Source organism: Camelus bactrianus, chromosome 16, assembly GCF_048773025.1.
Source record: "Camelus bactrianus isolate YW-2024 breed Bactrian camel chromosome 16, ASM4877302v1, whole genome shotgun sequence".
In the NCBI taxonomy this organism is placed as follows: Eukaryota; Metazoa; Chordata; class Mammalia; order Artiodactyla; family Camelidae; genus Camelus; species Camelus bactrianus.
Window position 1 is genome coordinate 6,909,997 of NC_133554.1, and position 24,985 is coordinate 6,934,981.

The following is a 24,985-nucleotide window of genomic DNA, read 5'->3' on the forward strand; positions in this document are numbered from 1 at the left end:
ATTTTTACTCTGGGAATGTGCAGTCATGGTCTGCACATTGATCTTCTGATGACGTGGTTTCTGTGATCAGGAGAAGCTGTCAGATCACAGAGGACCCGGTAAATACAAAGGTGGCAGATAACCCTCTGTGTGCCTTTGTTGGGCTGCCATGACACCACAGATGGGGTAACTTAGCCAAGAGATGTATCTCTCCCAACTGGAGGCCAGAAATCTGAGGGCAAGGTGCCGGCCAGGTTGTGTCTTCCGAGACCTCTCTCTCTGGCTTGTGGACGGCCGTCTTCTGGGCTGGCAACGGTCTTCCCTCCGTGTGTGCCTGAGGCTGCTCTGCTCTTCTTAGAAGACACCAGTCGTACTGGACTCGGCCCACCCTGGTGACCTCATTTTAACTTGTGTCGATGAGGACCCTTTTTTCAAATCCTGTCATGCTCTGAGCTACTACAGTTAGGAATTCAACACGTGAATTTGCGGGTAGGACACCATTCCGCCCATAACTCTATCAGAGGTAGTTTAAGTACAAGAGGCTTTCCAAGTGATGTAAGAAACAGGGCCCTGTTTGCTTGGAACGTTGTCCCTGTCTAGGAAGATCAAATCTGAAGATTCCCTTAATCCAAGTTCATTTAATAGTTACTTTAGCCTTTTGTGTACAAAATAGGATGACATGTGCCTGTGTCAGTGGGAAGCATGGCTGTGACTTTGGGATCCCGGGAGACTGAGATGCGTCTAGAGTTTTTGTCATCCCGTGGGCAGTTACCCATGATGCAGCCCTAAGTTCCTCCTGCTGAAGCCAGTGTTTAGCGGCTGGATCGTGGGCTGGTAGACATGGTGAGCTACCAGCGTTGGTATGTGAACCTCCGTGAAGGTTTACAAGGGTTTCTTAGTGGAAAAGCTTTCTTTTTACCACATAAATCTAGTTGCCAGTCTGTTCTGATCACCCCCCAACCACACTCTAAATTCAAGAGAAACAGTTTTGTGCCCACTTATCTCATTTTTGTTTAGAGGAGAAATTGCTACTAACCTGTGATCTGTGTCAATTAGTCAATTAATTGATTTTACTGGTTCCCTAAGAAAATAATTAGTTGCGTTGACTGACTCACATTCAGTTAAAACATCCCCTTAGCAGGTTTCTGTGGGTGTTGCCAACACTGGTTCTCAGGAGGTTAAAGAGTAGCCAGTGCAGACTCGTTTTTAAATTAAATGTTGTATAATTTAGAGTTTGGGTTCTGCCATTCAGTTTGCTGTCGAGCACCTGTTCTTTGCCGGACACTGTGCCGTTTGTTATCTCCATTGGGCTGCCTGATAGATTTCACAGTTTAACGTATTCCAAATGGAACTCTTTCTTTAAGATTTCTCTTCTAAGGCTTATGTCTGCTTGTCTGTGATCGCTCTCCTGCTAGGATGTATGATCTCTGACAGCAGGGACCTCGCCTGCTGGGCTCTCTGGACCCTTGGTTGCTGGCACTGTGCCTCGCACGTTTAAGTCGATAGTAGGTGTATGTGTTTATGGGATCCGTTTAGTTAAAATGCGGTTGCCTGCTAAGTGCCAGGCACTCTTCCAGACCCTGGGAATGTATTAGTGGACAAAATTCTGCAGCCTCAGGGAGCTCACCTTCGTTTGGGTTTTAACTTTAATGTGTTTTTCATGACATACCATCATGTACAGCTGAGCTCAGGGGGCGGGTTGCATGTGCCGGGCCCGCTGAGAATATGCGCGCCCCAGTTTTAGAAGCAGGGCCAGAAGGTACGTGGGAAGTGCCGGCTCCACGGCCAGGCCAGGCCAGGCCATGGGCTGGGTTGGGATTGGTTATTCATCATACTGAGAGAGTGAGGTGATGTTAAAAGATAAGTTCTGTGAGGGGGAGGGCATAGCTTAGTGGTAGAGCACATGCTTAGCATGCATGAGGTCCTGAGTTCAAGCCCCAGTACCTTCATTAAAAAAATAAATAAATAAACCTAATCCCCCCTCTCAAAAAAAGATATAACAAAAAAATTTTTTTAAGAAGATGTGTGTACAGTGGAGTTTCATGTGGTCATTTACAAGCCACATGCTTGCAGTGAAAATATTTGAAACCATAAACTCCATAAACTTTAGAATCCATTTGTTTCCATTTCTTTGATCTGATATAGATGAGTAATTTCCTGAAGAATATCTTTGCTTTCAAAGATGCTAACGTATGGTTTGTGTTACAGGGGATTCTTTAGGAGAGCAATACCCTTATGAAAATAAGCGTTCACAGTTAGTACAGCTCTCTGTTTATGGAGAAGTCAGATGCATCCCAGATGGAGGAGATTTGTGTAAAATGAATCTCTTGTAATGAAACTTTAAGAACAGGGACTTCAATTTTAAAATGATTGTATCAGCAGACACATCTTCCCTCAGAAGGTTTTAATAGGAATCACTTTCCATATTTGTGCAAATCTTTTTTTTTTCTTCAAACTGAAATAAGCCAGTTTGGCAATTCCCGATTTTCTGTAACTTTTTGGTAGGTAATTAGCCTGTAATCGTTGGAGCTGGATAAAGGCCCCAGGTAGCCTGCCTACCACTTGGCTACAAGGTTGCAGTGAAAGCGAGTCAGAATTCTGCACTCTCACGCTTAGAGCAGTTTTGTGGATAAATTAAATGCAGTGGCTGCTCTGTCTTTAGTATCTCACCTAACCTTCCCTAAGGATTTCCTGAGGCAGATGCGATGGTGTCATAGTCTCTGGTCTGCACCAGGCAACACGCATCTTCCAAATCAGCGGCTGCCTTACTGACGCTGCAGCCCCTGGGGCTTGCCCACACCAGGCTGGCGGCGTCTGTGTGTTTCCAGTCTGTCCACGTCTCTTAATACCACTCATTTTACCCCAGAAGTTTCTAACATCCATTATACTAAGTAACAAGGCCACTTAGTTCACAAGAAAAACTCATTTTATAATTAACAAAGCTTCTGGTGTACTTTGGAGACTAAGATAGCTGAAGCATTTAAAATAGCCATCTGGCCTTGGGATTAAATTCTAGCTAATTACTCTTAGAATGGGTTTTCCCATTTAGGGCAAATAGCTGCCTCCAGAGTGGAGATTTTCTGTGGAGCAAACTAACACACATACACAGCACAGTCACTACCTATGCCAGTGTGATTTCAAGAAAATTACAGATCTTGTAATAACTTTGAATTCCAAATTAGGAAGGGCGTATTTTCAGAACATGAAACAAACTTGCATTGCCCCGATAATAAGTTGCTAACAGTCAAGGTTTAATTACTATGGATACATCGTAACCACCCACAGGAAAAGTTCCAGAAAGTCAATGTCCATTTAGAAGGAGTGAAAATCTTTAAGATAATTTTCTTATTTTGTTGATAGTATCAAAATACCCAAGTTGTCCTTTGCACCTCATAAGTGAAATTCTTAACAATTTCTGTTTCACGTGAAAGGGGAGATTCCAGCTGCCTTTGCTGCTCAGAACTCTTGCAGTGATGTGCTTCGTAGGTCTTGTATTGGGACACACGTGCATCGTAGCAGAATGCACACTCCGTAGTTAATACATAATGTTCTTGTTATATTTTTGGTTTTCCCTTTGTGTTTGTCTTCATTGGTGAGATCCTGGCTGCGTATTCTGAGTACCGTAACCTGACCTACATGGGAATCTTTACAAGTTTCTGCACATCATGTTTATAAGGTTAGAGGACCCAACCCACTTAAAAGTAAAACTCTTCACTTGTTTTCCACTTTAGTCTAAATTTATTAATAAAAATGTTAATTCTGAAAGAGGGAGAAACTTTTCAGTCTATAGATTTTATTTTCTCCTTTCCCTCCCTAACCCCCAAGACTGTCTAACACTGAAGTGATTTCATGTCCCATGGCCGGCTTCTTACCTAATTTGCCGGGATATCCAGCATTAAGGGGAATATTTAAATCCTAGGCTGTTTAGGGGATATTCAGGAAAGTATCTTTCTGGTTCTGGAATTTCCCTTTTTCAGGTTGTTGTGCAAGTACTTGGGCAGACCTCGTGAAATAGCTGAACATGACTATCACTTAGCATAGAGAGTTGATAGTTTTCAACTTTATAAGTTTTTTTTTTTTGGTAAGTATTTTCAAAATAGAATCAATTCTAGAGCTTTGGCTTATAACCAAGATGTATTAGTTACTGAACAGGTGGTTTTCAGATTACTGGCTTGTTGGGATCGGGCAGGTGGGAGGGAGGGACGCCCCAGTCCACTCCGCCTCCTCCCTGCGTGTGGTTTTCCTCCTCCCATCCCCTTCTTGCATCAGTGTTTGCCAGGCTCTTTTCCTGCAGCCAGAAGATACTTCTCGGGCACTAGCTGTAACAGTCAGAGCAGCCATGGGTGCCGTTAGGAAGGGGAAAGGGCTCTCTGGCCAGGGGACCAATGAGAAAGCGAGATGTCGTATGTTGGTGACTTTGCTTGTTCATCCAAGTAAGTGACCACACGTCCAAGCTGTGTGGGGTCATTTTTTTTTTAGGTCACCTGCTCAAAAGACCAAAACTTTAGTTTTCTTCCATTTCTCCTTTGAATCTAACTTCCTTTCCTAGTTTATATTTTTCGCATGAAGTAAGGGAAGAATAAATTCACCAAATATAAAATGGATAATGTTCAATTTTAAAGTTATTAGGGTTCAACATTACCAGTGTGGTAACTTTGTCTTATTGCCCAAAAAGAATTTCTTTTGTTTAATGGATTTTGAACTTCAAATTCAGAATGGTAAAGAAAAGGAAAGTGGAAAGAGTATGAGAAGTTGAAAGCTTAAACAGCATGTTGATAAATGCATAATAAAGAAATTAGACCCCCAAAAAGAAATTAGACAAATTATTGAAAGCTGAAAGCTTACGTTACTATAGAACGAATTTAAGGGAAATGTTCAGTAAGAATTAGGTGATGCCATATGATTGTGAGGAACCTTCCTGCAGTGTTGAAACTTGAAAAACCTGAGCAATTATGTTGGCAAGGTGTTCTTTGCAGCTTTGAAGTAATAACACTGTCTTGACTACTCTCTCTTAAAATAGCAACCTTTTTATTAACTCAGTGAAATACTGTGTGGATAATACAGCTGTTTAAAGCGTGCAAAGAATTTTAACCCTCATTGTAACATCCCGGCCTGATTTTAGTTTCTGAGTTTTTTGAATGGTTCTGTTTGTAAGGACTGATCATCTTTGATCTTTATTCTTTCTTAAGGGTCTTCCACAAAACAAGGGCAAAACTGACTTACTTATTTATTGAGATATAATTTATATACAACAAAACATAATTCAAAAATTCTGTGACTGTATGCCAGTACTGACTACTCTTTTTTTTCTATTTAAAGTAAATATTTATGCACTGAAAAAATAACATTGGAAAGGTGAGAAGAGTGTTAAAGGTGTGGGTAAAAGAATGGGTGAGTTGAATGGAGACATAGTGGAAGAATGTAAACCAAGGGTTTTCAGTTTAACAAGGGTGTATCCTATTTAATTTAACAAGTTTATTGTAAATCTAAAGAATAGATGTTTAACTGTATTTTTAAAAACGTTTTTCTAAGGAGTCCTAAGATAGTTGGTTTCTTGAGTTACATTTTGCACACAGTAGAATTCACCCTTTTCAAGCGTACGGTTGGATGGATTTAGACAAACGTGTATGGTAGTGTAACCAGCACCGTGATCCGGAGGTAGGCTGGAGATAGGCTGTCCCCATCACTCCAGGTTCCTCTTGCCTTTATGTGGTCAGGCCCCTCCTTCTGCCCCTTGCTCTGATAGCCACTCGTCTGTTTTGTCTCTATAGTTTTGTTTTCTTTAGAATTCAAGTCAGTGGAATCACGTCAAGTAAATGGAATCACGAAGTGAGTGTATTTCCTGTCTAGCTTCTTTCACGCAATGTGACGCTTTTTAGATCCAACCACGGTGTTGGATGTAGCGCTGGTTTGTCCACTTCTATTGCTCGGCAGTGTTCCGTTGTGTGACTGTACCACCGTTTCTTTATCTGCTCACACTTGACGGACATTTGGATTGTTTCCTTTTCGGGGCTGTTAGGAATAAAGTGGCTGTGGACATTCATGTGTAAGGCTTTGTGTGGACAGTGCTTTCGTTTCCGTTGGGTAAACACCTAGTCATGGACTTGCTGGGTCGTATGGTAATTTGTTTACTTTGTAAGAAACTGGCAAACGATTTTCCAAAGTGGCTGTACCATTTTGCATCCTCACCAGGGTTGTATGAGTCTCTGTTGTTCTGTGTCCTTGTTGTTCTTTCTTTAAAAAGGATGGGTGTGTACTGGTACCGCACTGTGCTAGTTTTAGTCTGCATTTCCCTGTGACACTGGGCAGCTTTCCATATACCTGTCGACCATTTGCATATCTTCTTTGACGAAGTATCTGTTTCAATCCTGTGTCTAGTTTTGTGTGTTTTGTTTTTTAATTGGTTGTTTGTCCTGTTGCTGACTTGTAAGAGCTCTTCCTATATTCTGGGAGCAAGTCCTGTATCAGATCCAGGTTTTGCAGATACGCTCCGCCAGGTTGGTTTTCTCTCTTCATTTTCTTTGCAGTGTCTATTGAAGAACAGAAGTTTTGCCATTCCCCCCCCCCCACTTCTAAAAAGTTACTGGCTTTGAGTCCAGAAAAGTTTTAAATTTTGATGAAATCCAACTTAACCAATTTTTTTTTTATGGTTTATGCTTTTTGCATTCTATCTAAGAAATCTTTGTCTAACTTAAGGTCGTAAAAGTTTTCTTCTGTTTTCTTTAGAAAGTTCTTGTAGAAAGTTTTCTTTTATAGTTTTAGCCCATGCATTTAGGACAATGATCTGTTTTGAGTTAATTTTTGTATGTGGTTTGAGGTTTGTTTCATTTTGCCTAATTTTTCAAGCACCATTTCTTGAAAAGATTGGTCCTTTCTCTGTTAAATTACCTCGGCACCTCTGTCACAGATGAACTGACTGCGTGCGTGGTCTGTTTTTGGGCTCTGTTCTGCTCCATTGGTCCGTGTCTCTGTCCTTACACCAATACCACACCACCTGAGTCATCTTGTAGCTTCTTGAAATTGAGTGGTGTGAAATCTTGTCCTCTTTCTCAAAATTGTTGTAACTTTTCTAGGTCCTTTCCATTTCCCTTAAATTTTAGAATCTTCTTGTCCACATCCATAAAAGCTCTCCAGTCCTTTGCCTCTTCATGTGATGAATAATGGTAGTATGTTTACCAGTATCAGTCCTTAGCAGTCCTGGAATAAACCATTCTTCATCATTTTTAGCGTTCCTTTGTTTTGCAAAATATTTAATTTGGCCTTTTATATCCGTGTTTATAAGTAAGATACTTGCTTTTATTTTGCTTTCCCTTTTTTATAATATGTTTACCAGTTTGCGTATTTGGTGTTATGACAACTTTATAAAATGAATTATGAAATAACCACTATTTTCTGTTTCCCAGAAACAGTTGTATGGTAAAGCAGTTGAATATTCCTTAGAAATTTGCAAAGCCATTTCTTAAGACCAGTCCATCATTTTTAAAGGAGTAATTATACTTCATTATTTTCTGTGATTATGGTCTGTTCAAGTTTTCTCTTTTTCTTGAGTGGATTTCTGTTTTCTTAGGAAATCATCTACATTATTCAGTTTTTTTCAAATCTGGCATTATAGGGCTAGATACAGTGTTCCTTTAAAGCTATTAAAATCTTTCAGATTGTTTAGAAGAGCTTTTAAAAAGTTCTAAATGGCTAGGGTTTCACTTTTATAATGTCCAGGAAGGTAACCTATCCTAGCACTGTATCTTTTTAAAAAATTTATTGAGGCTTTTTCTTTTCTTTTTTTGGGGGGGGAAGGCAGTGCATAAGCTCCATCTTGCAATCCATTCATGAAGACGTAACAGGGAGCATTGGCTTACTTTTCTTACAGTGTTCACATCTCCTATGTCCTTAATTTATTTTCAGTTTTTGCTTTGTAATTTATTTTCAGGGCAAGTTTATTCGGATCAACTTTGATGTAACTGGCTATATTGTTGGGGCCAACATTGAAACATGTATCCTTTTCCATAATCGCATTATTCAAAATAAAGAATGTGGGTGGGAGGGTATAGCACCAGGTCCTGGGTTCAATCCCTGGTACCTCCACTGAATGAATGAATGAATGAATGAATGAATGAATGAATGAACGAACGAACGAATGAACCTAATTACCTCCCCACCCCACCCCCACACCAAAGAGGGGAAGAATTATTTGACCTTCCTTCGGCCTCGTGGCAACCCTCTGTGATACCTCTCCCGTTATCCAGATGCTAAAGCTTAACCCAGAGAGATGGTGACTTGTGCAGACACCTTCAGCTACTGGACATTAGTTCCAAAGTAGTGGTTTGTCGTTGTTTGTTTTTGACACCACGTCATAATCTGTTCCCGTGGCTAGAGAAATGGGAAGTCCCACTGAGGTGAGGATACTGCACATGGACCCAGGCAGTGTTACGTGGTGTAAGGTCGTTTAGGTGAATACTGTTACATTGAACTCTTCAGTTACTGTTGTGTTACCCCACTTTTTTTTACCATCTGCTTCTGATATTTGCAGGGTGAGCATATACCCACTGAAACAAGCCTTATTAATGTACAGAGTTGAAATCATTTCAGTTTGTGGTTGAGCAGGATAAAACTAGAGGGGAAAAAAATGTCAGATACATAGACTAGTCCTGATAAATGTTACGTGCATAGAATGGCCTGAAGGAATGATAGGTATATATAGAATTAATTTGATTAAAGAGATGATAAAATAGAAATGATTCTAAATGATAACTGTGCCAGTTAGGAAAGATACAGGTGGCAATTCTGTGATCCTTGTTAAATACTCTCCAGTGACAAGAATAAATTGTATTTCTCCCTTAGGTGAGGGAGAGATGGAAATTTTCCTGTTAATTCAGACCTGGATTTTGTGTCTCTAAATATACTCAGAGCAAGAAAGACTTGAAAATGACAGGCAAATGGATCTGGGGTTCCTTCATACTGGTCTGCTGTAGGTGGAATCATTCACGTGAATGTACTTGTCATTGCGTGTGGAGGATGTTTTGGGGATTTTTTTCCTAGCTTCTTACAGCTCCTTGTGTAGAGCTGTTTTTTGACCATGACCCAAGTCGGGTCAGCAGTGCAGTGGGTGAGGGAAGCACTCTGGTCTTCAAGTTCCCTCCCAGTTCAGAGGTGTTAGAAGATGAGTGAGAAACAAATTGTATGTATTTTTTTTCCACTTACGAAGTTCAGTCATTTAGAATGGTTCATTGCAGGATAGTTGATATATTTCAGGGAAAGGAAACATTTTATGAATTAAATGTGTACAGACACTGTGAGGACCACCTTTTTCATGTCACCCTTAACCATGTTTGCTCAGACCTTCTAGAAAAATCTCGTGCTGTTCGTCAAGCAAAAGATGAGCGTACTTTTCATATCTTTTACCAGTTGTTATCTGGAGCAGGAGAACATCTAAAGTGTAAGTTACAGAGTTTTTCACTATTTTATATCAGTCGAGTATCTTTTTTAATATTAGAATTTTGTTTTGAAAAAGAGAACAGCTTTGGGAAACAGTTTTAGTTTTATACACACACACCAAAGTTTTAGCTGGTTAAATTATGAAACTGAAATGGAACTTCACGCCATGGGATACGTACTTTAAGTGGCAGGCATGTGGGTGGTGGTACCTTTTGTACTTTTGTTTCTTTTCTCTTAAAATAATTTTAAATTAGAAGACAAATGATGTGTTTTTAACATGTTTTATTTCAAAGTTTATAAATACGAAAGTAAGAAAAATAAATTTAATGAATAAAATTGAGTAAATATGTTTATGCCTAGCTTGACAGCTGAATGTACATGTCATGCTTCCAGTAGTACTAGAAAGAGCCCGAGGGAATTTTTATTTATTTTGTGAACCACAAAGCCTGGAAGTTTGGGATTGGGCAGGGTAAAAAGTAGAGTTCTGTTCTGGGATTTTGCTGGGTCAGAAGGGAGAGAAGATACCTGACTTTCTGGTTTCTTCTGAGTCTCCAAGTCAATGCTGCTTCTATAGAATTAGTATGTCTATTATCTAGATGCCCCAAGAGACGTATGAAACCCAGTGATACTTTTCTCGTCTGGGGTCTAAGCTTTTGCTAACCGCAGATCATCTGTGGAATCATTAAACCCAGAGATTAGAGAAAGAGTTGCAAGGAAAAAATAAGCAGCAAATAGAGTAGTTGCCAATGAGAGACTAAAAATTCAAGATTTTACAGTAGGTAATGGTGAACAGAAGAAAATTCTCAGGCTTTCAGACTGGCAGTCATTCTGCAGCAGTAGTGAATCAAAAAAAAAAAAAAAAAAAAACCACCAGATAAAACTGTTAAAGAAGGAGATTTAAAAAAAAAGAAAGAAAGAAAGCAGGCAAGTCCCAGTAGAAGCTAACTGTGATGTAGGTAAGAATTAAGGGAAGAGGGGTGGTCAGGAGACATTCTCTGCAAGAGAGCCGGTTACGCAGAGAGCTGGGAGCACGTGGTAACATCTGCCATGAGGATAAATTTCTAACTATTTTGGTCGCTCCTGAAAACGTCCTTCTGCTCTTAACAACACATTTCTTGAAGGAATAAGTTAAGTTCTAAATCATGGCCCCTGAAGTACAGGAGTCAGTGGTGGGATCCATAACAACATCCTGTCAGACTATTAACATGTCAGACATCACTCTCAAAGGCAAATCTACCACTAAACAAACTCATTTGGAGAAAAGGTTTCAGTGCGGTGTCTGGGCTCGGGACTTGCCTGGACCACATTCTCCACCTTCGACATCCATGGTCTTCATCTAAGTCCACGCAGTCTTTCATATTGATAATAATGTTTGCTGCAAACTCCTCGCTAAGACAGGAACGTAGAATTTAGGTTTGACAGCTTTCCCTCAAAAGATGACTAACATATTTAAATCTGAAAACAGTGAAGTTTAGTTATCTGGAAGATTTACATCATTGAGCAGCTATCTGATTTCAAATATGATGCTGGACAAACCACTGTCCCAAAAAGCCCTTGTAGAGATTTTTGTCGTTTACATCATCTTTTTCCTTCGTTGTATAGATAATGGAAAACTGACTATGTTTGCACTTAACATGACTATATAAAGTAAAAGTATGTGGTGGTGATGGATTAGATGTTCTTCTGTAACATCAGTCCAGTCCGAATGTGGGGTGTGTTTTAGTCTGTTGGTGACTGTTTAGTAAGTTGTGTTCCATTGTACTTTCCTTTAGCTGATTTGCTCCTTGAAGGATTTAATAACTACAGATTCCTCTCCAATGGCTATATTCCAATTCCGGGACAGCAAGACAAAGACAACTTTCAGGAGACGATGGAGGCAATGCATATAATGGGCTTCTCTCATGAAGAGATTCTGTGTACGTGATTCCTCTAAGATTCTGATACTCAGCTTCCGTAAGACTTACAAATTGGGGGGTTAATAGTCTAAACTAGAAAATGACTGAGAAACTAATGAGAACTGCCCGTAATTTTTATGAAATCCTGAGCCGTGTCCTACTGAAAAGTCTTACAGAGCTCATTTTTAGCACAAAATAAATTAGACTATCTATCTGCTACATTTTGATGCAGTATTTTAATTAATTTTTTTTCTTTTTATATCAACATAAAGCAATGCTTAAAGTAGTATCTTCAGTGCTGCAGTTTGGAAATATTTCTTTCAAAAAGGAGCGGAACACTGACCAAGCTTCCATGCCGGAAAATACAGGTAAAATGACACAGACGGTTTTATTTCTGTTTCGGTGGTTCGTTGCTGTGTTCTCCGAAAACATTACAGCGTAAGCTTGAAAGCACCCCTGAAGTATTCCCCATGAGACCCCCCGTTCCCCCGGGCAAGGGTCAGTCTGACTCCATGAAGGAGGGAAGGGGATGGGGTGTAGGGTGAGAGGTGGCCGCGGGGACCACGCAGCTCCTCCAAAGGGCGCAGCTGCTGGCTCCTAGCCAGCGTTCACCTCAGCTGGAGTATGGGCCCAGGGTTGCCAACTGTAATTGATCTTTCAAAGAAAAGTGGAAAGGTAGATGTCAATATGAAATCTTCAAGCTTTTAAATGTTGAAAATGGATTTTTTTGAGGGGTGGGTGGGGAGGTAACTAGGTTTATTTATTTTAATGGAGGCACTAGGGATTGAACCCAGGACCTCATGCATGCTAAGCACACGCTCTACCACTGAGCTATACCCTCCCCCGCCCCAAAAATGGATTTAAATTCACACCGGTTGAGAACAAAAGTTTGTGAACCATGAAATGTGTTTGTAAGCCTTGTGAGGTTGGCTTCTGAAGGTCTGGAGAGGAAAGGAAAACGGGGGTCTCTGTGTTGACTCGGGTGCTTGATTACCTGAGTACCTTTTCTTGCTTCGCTTGAGCATCCCCATCTACTGCGGCCGGTGAAGGCTAACATAAATCACACTCTCTTCCCTGGAAATAGGCCTTCTTCTCTGTAACAAACATCGATTTAACTCCGTGTAACCCTTTTAAGGGACCTGTCCCTCCCCTGACACCTCATCGTCACCTCATCCCCACAAAACCTTTGCACCTCGTCTCAGAGTGTTGGATTTCTGGGACCATGAACTGTCTCGTTCAGTCAGTATTTTAATTGACATGGGGGCCCACTTCCTCCGTATAGCTTTCACAAGGTTAAATAAGACTTGAAGCAGCTGAAGGTTTAGAGCAAGACACGCGTTAGTGTTAAGTCTGCTTTGAAACCTTGCCCCCCCAGAGGATGGGTCACCCGTGTGAAGGCAAGGCAGCCAAACGTGTGTCCACTTTTCGAAGTATAACGAGATGTCTTTTCTAATTGTTACTTTAAAACAACTCTTAGCTTATAATGGTTGGCTTGGTTTTCCTTCTTTTTTAACGCCTGTGATTTGTTACTTTTTCACATGATTTTGTAGAATATGGCATATGAAAATTTCCCTGAAAATCTGGAAATGTCTCATCATGGCAAGCGTTTCCTTTTCTCTTTTTTCTTTTTTTTGTTTTTTTGTTTTTTCTCTATTCTTTTCCGTCTTTCTTTTCTTCCTTCTTTCCTTCCTTCCTTCCTGATGCATTTACAAAACAACTGTTTAAAAAAACAGAAAAACAATTAAAATGGTTCTGGTGTCATTGCTTCATTGCTGTTCATGACATCACCAGTGATGGAAGTAAAATAAATCTCTTCCCAATTGTGTGCGAGGCTTTTAAAATATTACAAAATGTCTGTAAATAATTTTTCTCAGATTATTACCGGTATTAGGTAGTAGTAGTTAATTAACATTTGCTCTTTTACTGTGTGTAAAAGTTTGTACTTTTTAATTACAGTAAAACTTAATAGTGTTAGGAGCTCCCACGATCTCGTCACCTGTGTCAGATGATCCTGTTTCATTGTGCCTCTGCCCACTTGGCCTTTTCTGGATTATTTCAAAGCAAGTTCAAGATACTTTATTTGTAAAGATTTCAGTCTGATACTTGACTCAGGATCAAAAAATAAGGATATGAAGTGGGTGTATACATTTGGACTTCTTTAGTATTGGTGGTAATACTACTTTCTCTTACCAGAGATTTTCAAGTTACCAGTATTTTTAAAATGTTTAATTGTGATAAAATATGCATCACAATGGATCATTTTAACCATTTTTAAGTGTACAGGTCAGTAATGTATATTCACATTATCATGCAATCTAGTCTCCAGAATTTATCTTGCAAACTTGAACTCTTAAGATGAACAACTCCGTGTCTTCCTCCCCAGCCCCTGGCAACCACCATTCTACTTTGTGTGAATTTGACTCCTACTGGGTACTTCCTGTGAGTGGAATCATTCTGTATTTGTCTTTTGTGACTGGTTAGTCACAAAAGGTTTCTAAAAAGTCACATCAGACTACTAATATTTTATTATATATTAATTTTCCATGGCATTTTTACATGTTGGTACCAAAATGGCATTTTTTAAAAAACACTTACAGCCTGTGGTACTGGAAGTTAGATTATCCCTCTACAGCCCATCCTTCCTCTTCCATCCCCGCCCACAGAGATGAATAAGGTAAATACAGCAAAGAGCTGTTCATTCCTAGCACCGGCAGCACCGCAAATTCTGAAAAGTGCATCTAGTCACAGAAATCTATCCCAAACATAATAATGAATCAAAAAGAGGAGCACATTTTAGTTACTGGGCTTTGGATAGAAAGCAGTTTGAAACTAGATAAAATCTGAAAACGTAATCTTAAACAGACCAATCGAGAATTGGGAAATTAGGGTCATTATTGCTGCTTCAAAAACAAAAGTAAACCCCCCCCCCCAAAAAAAAGTCTGTTAGATCTAATCACCTATCTGCAGGAGAACAGAGGCTACAAGAACGTGTTAGATGACCACGGGGTACAGTCAGGATGAACGGTTCCATTTCCAGTGATGCTGAAACATTTACCCACTCCCCCTCGAAGCTGCCTTCAGAGGTATATTGGCAAAATACCACCTTTTAGATTGAATTTGACTTTTTTTAAGAAGAACATAAACAGCAAATAAGAGGGTAATAAGGCTTAGAAGCAGATAATGTGATGCAATTATGAGTAAACTTGTTTTCCTGTTGGTTTTAAAGGTTATTAGGAGGCAGTCTCTAAAGAGGAACTCCCAGTGTCTTCTGAGCAACATGTATTCAAAAATTGGTATTAAAATTTTTTTTCAGACTTAGAAAAAATTGCAAGAACTAGTACAAAAAATTCCCACGTATCCTTCAGTCTCGTCCCTCAGCTATTAACATCTTGCATAACCACAGCACGTGACCAGAATCGAGACATTCGCATGACTGTGTATCTGTTCTACAGAGATACTGTTGTCTCTCCCACTTGTGTCCCTTTTCTGGCCCACGATCACACATTGCATTTAATTTTGGTGGCTCCTTAGTTTCTTTTCATCTGGGACAGTTCCTCAAGTCTTCATCTTGCATGGCTTGACACTTTTGAAGAATACTTGCCAGTTACTTTAGAAAATGTCCCTCAGTTTGGGTTCATCTGATGTTTCCTCCTGAATTCAGGTTATGCGCTTTTGGTTTAAGAATATTGCGGAAGTGATGTTGTGTCCTTCTGGGTTCATCATGTCAGAAGGGCTAGGGTGTCAATCCGTCTAATAATTGGTGACATTAAGATTGATCACTTGGAAAGGCAGGTCTGCCAGGTGTCTTCACGATCAGATTACCATTTTCCCCTTTTTTGTAACAAGTATTTGGGGGAAGGAGAGTCACCTTAAGGGAATTTCCTTTCATGTACTAGTTTTAGAGTCCGTTAATGGTTTCTTGCCTGAAACAGGTGTCGCTTGTGGTGTTTGTGAAGTGGTGATTTTTCTACTTACATCATCCTTTTGTAATTTTTACCTGAAATTCTACTGTAAGGAAGAGCTTTCACTTTCCTTCATTCAGTTATTTGTCAGTTTAGACACACTTATTTTATGGGTTTATAATCCATTATATCATTACTTATTCTTGTTGCCGATTTGGCCGCCCCTTCAGGTTAGCTCCTGGGTTATTTTTACATGACTCTGTTGTTGTCTAACGGTTTCTTACTACATGGCACCACAAAAGATGGTCCAGATTCATTTTGCATTTTCCCCGCCCCTGCCCAGGAATTGGCCATTTTTCTGAGGTTTTTCATATTGAAGAATAGTATTTAGAAACCAATATCTGGGTGCTGGCTGTGCCCGGGGGCCCTGGGGTCTCACAAATGGAGCAGGGAAACGTGTACAGACACACACACTCCTATTTCTGTTTCTAGGTACATATATTAAAAACCATGGGTTCATACGGATACCTCCAGTTTTCATCCAGCACTGTAGGGTTCATCCTAACTATCCATCTCCTTCTCTTTATTTGAAACTCCTTCTCCAACAGCAGGAAACCTGGCTCTCATTATCTACAGTATATTTATTTATTTGTTCTGTCCTGAAATACGCAGAAAATAGCTTCAGGATTGCTAACCCATACCTCTCTGGAAATCAAACCTGTGAATTAGTGTGCGGTATTTGTGTGTGGTTCTTTATCTTTAGAATTTATAGTCAAAATACTATTTCACTCTTCCCTCCCCCTGCCTTTATGTGGCTGTGTTACTCGTCTGTTACTGCAGGTAGCGTCAATTATCTCTTTGTGTTGCATTTTGGGTCCCCCTCCACTTCCATCCCTTTTTATTTTATTTTCTGAGTATATGAAACATACACATGATTCTAGAACAACTGTAGAAAAATGGGTACTCCGCATTGATTATGTTCCCACCCAGCCCCATCTCTTCTGCTCCATTCCCGTTCCTCTGTTCTCTCTGCCCTGTCTACACACACACCCTGTAGGAAGTCAGCCTCAGTAGTTTCTGATTTTATTATTCTCTTTTGAGCAACACTTTTCAGCTCTGCAGTAAGCGTTTAGCCACCCAAGGAACCAGCCCTTCATAAGATAAATAAGTTCCGATATATCTCTTTAAATATTTAGTCACATATCTGTATAATAACATCGTAAGTCCAAAGTTGTACACGCCACAGCCCAGATCGCCAGTAAGTTTTCTGTTTCTTAGATTTTGATTAATGGTTTCATTTTCCTGCTCGAACTTCTTGGCTAAGCCTGGTCCTCTGAAGTAGATAGAGATTCTCAGGAAAGGGAGTAAGAGGCAGACAGAAGAACATGCATCATGGAAAAAGACGTATCCCTCAACATTTTAGTGGCAAGAAAATGGGAACCTCCTTAAAATGTCCAACAGAGTGAAGTCAACCAAGATACAACTACACTATGAAGTGTGGTTTTTTTTTAACATTTTTTATTGATTTATAGTCATTTTACAATGTTGTGTCTAAAGTGTGTTTTTTAGCTGCTAAAATGTCTATCATGATACAAAACAAAAGAGTGTGGGTAACTTGCTTTCTGTACTTCTTTGTGTTTCTCAACTTCGCATCAGATACACATGCCCGCGTGCATACGTGCATTAACTAAAAGGAGGCAGGACGTGTGGGTTGAGGTAGAGCTATTGGTAAAAGCTGGTGAGAAGAGTCACAAACCAAAGGAAGTGATCCCTGAGGCACAACCTGCCTGCCCTCCCGTGGTCGGTCCTGCTGGGGTACCACCTGGGTCAGGGCCGTAGGGTGCAGTGCATCTTTGAGAAAGAGCTTGGTTATGCTTCTAATAGAATTCAAACTGCTCTTACCCTTAAAGAATTTCATTGTTACTTTAATATTGAGTCAAAAATCAATAATTGGTGCACTTGTTGGACCTTGGTGACAGCAGACAGTGGACTTCTGGTGAGGTCGGTGGCCTAAAGCTGATGAGAATCAGTCATAACAAAATTAGCAGCTCTTGGGGTTACTTTTACAAACCTTTAGATTTCTTGCCTACTAAAATACGATGAAGATCACTCCATGGGCATGACATGTTATCTTGGTAACGTGATGATTTAAGCGATTTTAAACACCATTCTTCTCACTCTGTGCCTTATCCATGAGTTCTAAGACTCAGTAGCTTGCATTAAATGACCCTGAATAAGTAATGGCCGGCTAATCAGCTCTTTACAGTCTAAGGATGAGTATTAACTTGAAAGGATGCAGGTGGTTTTCATCAGACCTAAAACTTGTGTAACTGCAAGACTTTTCTTTAGTTTCTTAATACAACTTGATGATTGCGAAGGTGTGTCATGTGTTTGCTGGCTGTGTGGTGACTGGGCGTAAGGAGAAGCCTGTCATTTAGGAGACTTCTTGCTCTCCAGTTGCACAGAAGCTCTGCCATCTTCTCGGCATGAATGTGATGGAGTTTACTCGGGCTATCCTCACCCCCCGAATCAAGGTCGGCCGCGACTACGTGCAGAAAGCCCAGACCAAGGAACAAGTAAGGTTAACCCAGCTGTTTTCACGCACTTGTCTGAATGATAAGCGTGGTCGCTAGACCTTATGACTGGCGTGCAACCAGCTAAGTCAGTAAAAGCTCTATTACACGATGTTTCTTAATACTAATTGAGTATTTTTTCCTCAGAAAATTTTTAAAGGTGACTTTTTTAGAAAAGGAAATTTGAAGCATCACCTTGGGTTCTCCCCGGGTAGCTGGGTCATCAGGAGGGCACAGCTGTGTACCTCAGGACCCCGCCCAGCAGTAGGGTGCACTGGTCCCCTGTCCCTGTGGGGGGGGGGGGGCACAGCACCAAGGACACGGGAGTCCGAGTCACCTGTTTCGTGGTGGACTCCGGGCCAACCTGCCGCACAGAGCCCCCGGGCATGGGGAGGGGAGTTTTCACTGGGTGTCGTCACCCATTTCCTACACTGGCTATCGCCTGTCTGCATTTAATTGTACTAATCCCCTCTGTTGATGTACAAGATTGAGACATGATTAAGCAGTAAACAGCTATTTTGGGTTTGGGGGGCAATGTAGATCATTGAACTCCATCTAACAGCTCCTAATGCTTTATTGAGATTGTCCCCAGAATTAAAGGTTGATGTTGTCTAATTATAGGCAGATTTTGCAGTAGAAGCATTGGCAAAAGCTACCTATGAGCGGCTCTTCCGCTGGCTTGTTCACCGGATCAATAAAGCTCTGGACAGGACCAAACGTCAAGGAGCGTCTTTCATTGGAATCCTGGATATCGCTGGGTTTGAGATTTTTGAGGTAAGTCCCTCTCCTTCCTGCTCTCTTTGATTCTGTTTATTTTTCGTTAATAAACATTTCGGAAGGCTCACTGTGTACCAGGTGCAGTGCCAGGCACCTGGAGTGGAGTGGTCGGTAAGCAGGTGCAGTCTCTGCCTTTCTAGTAGAGAGTCACACAGTAAATGGCAAAATCCACTGCATTCTCAGAACCTCGAATGATGGGGGGTTGGTGGTCCTGCATGGGAGGGAATTTGTCAAATGTTAGGAACTTCTGGAAAGCCAGTATGACTAGACATAACTGGGGACATGAGTGTGAGGTGGGACACAGGCGGAGCACGGAGACCCTGGAGGACGGGGTTGTCATAGCCCAGGGGCCGGATGATGGTGGCTTTGGGCGGGAGTCAGGAGCAGCTGTGTGAGATGGAGAAGTGAGGAAAGATGATGATCCCTGTTCTGAAGATACGATGATGGATTTCAGTTTATTTCATTATTAATCTGACTAGATTTCTCCACTCACTGTCAGTCCATCAAAGGTTTGTAGTCACACACGTGCTGTGGTTTTGCTAAAACGTTGATAGAATTTTGGTCTCCTAAAAGTTTACATCTTTACCTCTCCTTTGATAGACTGATTATATAGTAAGGCACAAATACTGGACGAAATAGTTCTTGGGATCATTGTACTCCTTTGGCCAGTTGGATATTGAGCTATCTTGTTTTAAAATGAACCCCTTTAAATTATAAGTCTGTCCTCATAAAATCCAAACTGTTGCTGGTATAAGTTTTATCCAAACTGCCGATAGGCCTGTTAAGAGGTTGCTTTAATATGTATTGATTTGTGTGATAAATGCTAGAGAGGGTGTGGAGAAAGAGGAATCCTCCTACACTGTTGGTGGGAATGTATTTTGATGCAGCCACTATGGAAAACAGTATGGAGGTTCTTTAAAAAACTAAAAATAGGCTTATCATACGATCCAGCAATCCCACTCCTTGGCGTATATCTGGAAACAGTGAAAACTCTAATCTGAAAAGATACATGCACCCCAGTGTTCATAGCAGCACTATTTACAATAGCCAAGGCGTGGAATCAACCTAAGTGTCCATCGACAGATGAATGGATAAAGAAGATGCGGTATATTTATATGGTGGCATGTTAATCAGCCATAAAAAAGAGATAATGCCATTTGCAGCAACATGGATGGACCTAGAGATTATCAGACTAAGTGAAGTAAGTCAGACGTAGACAAATATCATATATCACTTATATGTGGAATCTTAAAAAATAATACAAATGAACTTACTTACAAAACAGAAACAGACTCACATAGGAAACAATCTTATGATTACCAAAGGGGAGGTGGGGAGGGATAAATTAGGAGTTTGTGATTAAGAGGTACAGACTACTATATATGAAATAGATAAACACCAAGGACCTACTGTGCAGCACAGGAAACTATATTCATTATCTTGTAATAACCTATAATGGAAAAGAACCTGAAAAGGAATAAGTATCTATCTGTCTGTCTGTCTGTCTATATATATCTCTGAATCACTTTGATGTACACCTGAAACTAACACAACATTGTAAATCAATTATACTTCAGCTTAAATTTTTTAAAAATTAAATATGTATTTATTTGTAAATAACTTGATAAATTATGAAGGTGGCTGGGTGCAAATTGCATGTCTGTTGCCTTTCTGTATGTAAATAATGAAAGAAAAGATCCCCATTTCCAACCGCAACAAAAACAGGTGCGATACCTAAGAATAAATTTGAGAAGAAATGGGCAAGAAGAAATGTTAAAGACAGCTTTACAATGGTACTGTGGAAAACGAGACTTGAAGAAATGTAAAAACATACCTTGTTCTTGGATGAGAAAATTCTCTGTCATAAAGATACAAATCTTCCCCAAATTTGTCTTGATGGTTTAAAACCTATTAATAATTTTTAAGGGTCAGAGAAGGACTAATTTAAAACTAACTTGAAAAATAATAAAAAATAAAGTACAGATAATAAGATTCTGTAAAAGAAATAGAGGCTATGACAAGATATAAAATGTTGTAAAGCTGTGGAAATTCAAGAAGCATGTTTTTGACATATGAACACACAGGCAGCAGAAAAATGTTAGTAAACGGTAAAAATGCAGGATTGTTTAGTGGGCATTAACTCACTGAGCAGGGCTGAGCACAGTCAGGCAGTCTGCAGGGGACCCAGCATCACACCTGCTCTCTGGGCCCTCAGCTTACAGAGCCGGGCTGGCCTCGCTTGGCCTCTGGCCTTCCAGTGTCTCCGATTTTCTTTTTCTCACTTTCTTCCTCATTTATTTATTCATTTCTCTTCATTAACCATTCACTAATAAAAGCTGTCTTATTTGTTGATATTCAGCATACCGAGTGTGTCACATGGTCTCATTTTAGCTTCTCAGTGCTGTGATGGGGGGTGTGTGTGAGTGAGACAGACCCCTCAGTTGTCACTGTCACTGTAATCACTAGTGTAGCTGATGCCCAAGTAGTAACTTCTCACGAGCTTTCTGAGGACGAGGTGACTCACTGTGCTGCTTGCTCTTCCTCCCCCTGCGCGCTGGGAACATCACTCTTCCGCCATCTGCAGCTGAACTCCTTCGAGCAGCTGTGCATCAACTACACCAACGAGAAGCTGCAGCAGCTGTTCAACCACACCATGTTCATCCTGGAGCAGGAGGAGTACCAGCGTGAGGGCATCGAGTGGAACTTCATCGACTTCGGGCTGGACCTGCAGCCCTGCATCGACCTCATCGAGAGACCTGTAAGACCCTTCCCCATCATTTGCCTCTCCGCTTGTGGTCACTGCACACCGAGACGGAAATTACCCTGTCTCATCAGTGTTGAGATAATTTTCCAATCTGAATTTCCTAGGATAGTGATCTCTCTGACAAAATACCCATTTGAAAAGTAGCACACTGGTCAGACCCTTCCTGAGCTGTCTTTTCTCGTGGCCTTGTTCCCGTCCTCGTGTGGGTGACCGTGCCCTCGGGTGCCACAGTGGCGGCGGCAGCTGCATCCCCTTCAGCCCTCAGCCTGTGTTGAGGGTGTGGGGCTCACGTCGGGGGCAGTACGGGGGCACCGAGAATAAGTCAGGCCGTGCAAATTCATTTAGGGGGTAGTAACTAAAGCTCATCCTTGTAAGTGCAAAGATGCTTTGATTTTGGCAGATTTTTTTTTTTAATTTGCAGTTTCAGAGGCTTGGGGGACAGATATATATCTTTATAGCAACCCTAGCAGGCACCAGAGATGACTGTTGGTTTGGTGCTGTGTTGAAATACATAGAACTTTGTATGACTCATTGACTAATGGAACTGCTCCGGGTGACCTCGACCAGGTACTGGTGATTCAGCTCCCTGGCAGTTGCTTTTGCTCAACAAGAGAGTAGCTTTGCTTATTTTATTTTGCTGACTGCCAAAAACGTAGGAAAACTAAAGCTCCATTCAGGATCGATACGTAACTTTACGTGAAGTTCTGCTGCTAGTTAAGAGGGTGGGGTGTGTTCTAACAGCCGGCAGGTTTGCCCCATGAGGCACGCCGAGGCTTTGAAGCAGTTCTTTTCTTGCTGCTCAGTCCCTGCTCGCCACCGTGCTGTCCGCGTGTGAACGGTTTAGAGGCTAATGTCTCCAGAGCCGGACGTTACCTGTGGTCGGAGGGCTGGGGGCCAGTCGGGAAGAGGAAAAGCCCAGAGGACGCTCACCCCATCAGAGACGTAGTTGTAGCACATTAGACACTTGGGTTCGAGGGGGTTCGCATAATTTTCGTTTGCGTTAAGAGCGCGTCTTACCTTGTTCAGAGCAGAGCTCTCCAGTCACCGGTAGTTGGGACGAATGCGCTTCTGTGCACCTCGAGCAATACTCAGAAGTAAAACTGAACGTGCGGGAGTGGCACCTAACAGTGCCCTCTCACACAAGACACAGACACACGAATACACACCCTTGCAGCTTTGTTGCCCAGAAAAGTTGTTTGGGAATTGATGCAAATAAGGGCATGGGGTGCTTGCTGTGAGTACCAGTGATGACTGTCTGGCTCCTCGTTTGAGATGCTCGTGTATGTGTATCTGTATGATACTGACAGTCCTGTGTTTTACGAATGTGTTGACTACGGATATGCACTTATAATTTAAGGTGGAAGAGAAACTGTAAGAGTTGTTAAGTAAATCTCTTCGTCTGCAATAATTGTACCAAAACTCTTCCAAATGGAAAATTATCAGCCCTACGTTTTAAAAATATCTTTAGAGGGTTTTTGAATCTGATGGTTTTGCAACTCTTAAGTGAGTCTTAAGAATATACATTCTTCTTTTTTTTTTTTTTTTTTTTTTTTTTCAGATTTTTTGGGGGGGTGTTAGGGGGAGGTAATGGGGTTTGTTTGTTTATTTAATGGAGGCACTGAGGATTGAACCCAGGACCTCATGCATGCTAGGCACCCACTCTCCACTAAGCTATACCCTCCCCCCTACCTTCTTCTTAATGATACTTAATTACATTTCTTTTGCTTTATGCTCTGGGACAAAATATATATCATTTTTTTCTTCACTCTCACAGGATGATTTTACTCTAAAAGAATGATAGGGGAAAGTAAACATTTCAACCTTAATGATCAGCTCACAGCAAAAGTAGGTGATGCAGAAAGGTTTGGCATTTTCAGTTGTTTTGCCAATATTAAGTATAAATATTATTGAATTAGGATGAAATCAAAGCAGCAAGAATTTATTAAATCCTTAATTACAGCTTGGAAATGCAAAGATTGGGGGTCCTGGGGGTGGTGTATGAGGGGAGTACACAGCATGGCCCTGGGACTCAAAACATGGTATCAGGTCTAAATGATGCTCTGTATTCAGTGAAGGCAGAGGCCACAGCTGGCTGGCAGTGTCACCGAAGGTTTCCTGATGAGGGTGTTGTGAAGGGAGTGACAGAGTGTCCCAGGGTTCTGTTTTATGGACAGAAATTAGTAGGGGAGCAGCTTCTTCGAAATCCCCAATTAAAAGGGAAAGCCAGAACAGAGATCTTGACACTGAAGGATGAAGGAGCAAAAATGAAAGGAGACGAAATTATGAACCTTCTGAGTCATGCCGTCACTGAGTCTTTTAGAAAAGATGAAACTATTTGGGCTCCTATTTCAGAATTTAGAAATACTGTCACTGAAGGGGATTTGAAATGTAAAAATTATGGCAGGAAGACGAATGTTTCACTTACCTCACTGTTCACACAGAACTTCACTTCTCGGAGCTGTCGGGTGAGTGGGGTGAACTGAGCTCAGTGCCATCCTGGACCCTGCTTCTCTAGGATTCCCTCGTCCTAGTGGCCTCTGACCGTGGTGCCCGTTGAGCAGCCCTGAGCCCCGCAGGTCCTTTAGGTAGAGGAGCCGCAGAGTCGGGGTCTGGGTGCTGGGCTGCCTGTGGGAGGGTCTCTCCACCTCTTCTGCCTGCTCCTGTCTGTTACTACCGCCTTCCTCTGACCACGTGATTACACGGTTTCATTTCTGTTTAACTAGAACCTCCAGTTACTTTTAAAGCAGTATTTGTGTGGAGCCAGCTCTTCCCCAGTAAATACAAAGTCCTTGTGAGATGAGGAGCACTGATCCTAGAGATTTATTCAGAAAGCTGATTTCGTAGTCGTGCCCTGGAATCGGCACGTTCAGTCTTGTGTCGCACACTTGCCGTGTTTGCAGTGTGGCAATAAATGGCCCAGAAGCACCATCAGGTAGGCCATCACCCTTCAAATACTTCATTTAACTTTCCTGCAGACCTCACTTTCCTCCAAAAATGGAGTCATTCCATGGAATTTCAAGCCCAGAGAATGGCAAGCTCTGGGCATGTTCTTCATTTGAGATATAATTCACACCCCCTAAAAATTCATCCTTTTAAAGTACATAAATCGGTGAGTTTTGGCATATTCCCAGAGTTTTCAAGCCATGACCACTGTGTGATTCCACAACATCTTCATCGTCCCAGAAAGAAACTTCCTGCCCGCGGGCTGTCACTCCCGTTCCCCTCTTCCAGCCCCTGGGCACTGATCTGCTTCTTGTCTCCAGGTCTTTACATCTCTGTCTTTTTTTGGTGAACCAGCTGAGTGAAATAGAACAGGCCCTCAAAACAAATGTATAATCGATAAGTTATTTTATCACCTTCTATATGTTCTACTTAATAATAGCTTTAAGTGCTTTACCAAGTGTGAAGTGCTTCATTTTATTTAATCATCACTTAAACAAAAACTTAAATTGACTAGGATATAAAATATCTGCGGTATTCCGGCTAGTTGAGGTTTTTATAATTTATCCAGCCCGTCACTGAGTATAAATATTCAGTTTTGTCTCTGTATCTCTCATTTCCTTTCTGGTGTCTTTTACTTGCTGCTTTTGGTGGCTGTCTACTTGGAATTCGTTTTTCATGAGATAAGTTACGCAGCCGTTTTCTTACCACTGCTTATTTAGC

The 24,985-nt window shown here is 41.2% G+C and overlaps 1 protein-coding gene across 7 annotated transcripts in view; it reads left to right on the forward strand.

Annotated features, from left to right (window-relative positions):
* The window catches only part of MYH10 (myosin heavy chain 10), a 179,626-nt gene that overhangs the window by 110,438 nt on the left and 44,203 nt on the right, over window positions 1-24,985 (forward strand). For all 7 annotated transcript variants that reach the window (XM_074342224.1, XM_074342223.1, XM_074342225.1 and 4 more), the window contains 7 exons: window positions 7,907-7,970; window positions 9,314-9,412; window positions 11,184-11,327; window positions 11,579-11,674; window positions 17,666-17,784; window positions 18,403-18,555; window positions 21,143-21,316. In XM_074342224.1, coding sequence (XP_074198325.1) covers window positions 7,907-7,970; window positions 9,314-9,412; window positions 11,184-11,327; window positions 11,579-11,674; window positions 17,666-17,784; window positions 18,403-18,555; window positions 21,143-21,316 — 849 coding nt within the window. The remainder of the gene's footprint in view (window positions 1-7,906; window positions 7,971-9,313; window positions 9,413-11,183; window positions 11,328-11,578; window positions 11,675-17,665; window positions 17,785-18,402; window positions 18,556-21,142; window positions 21,317-24,985) is intronic.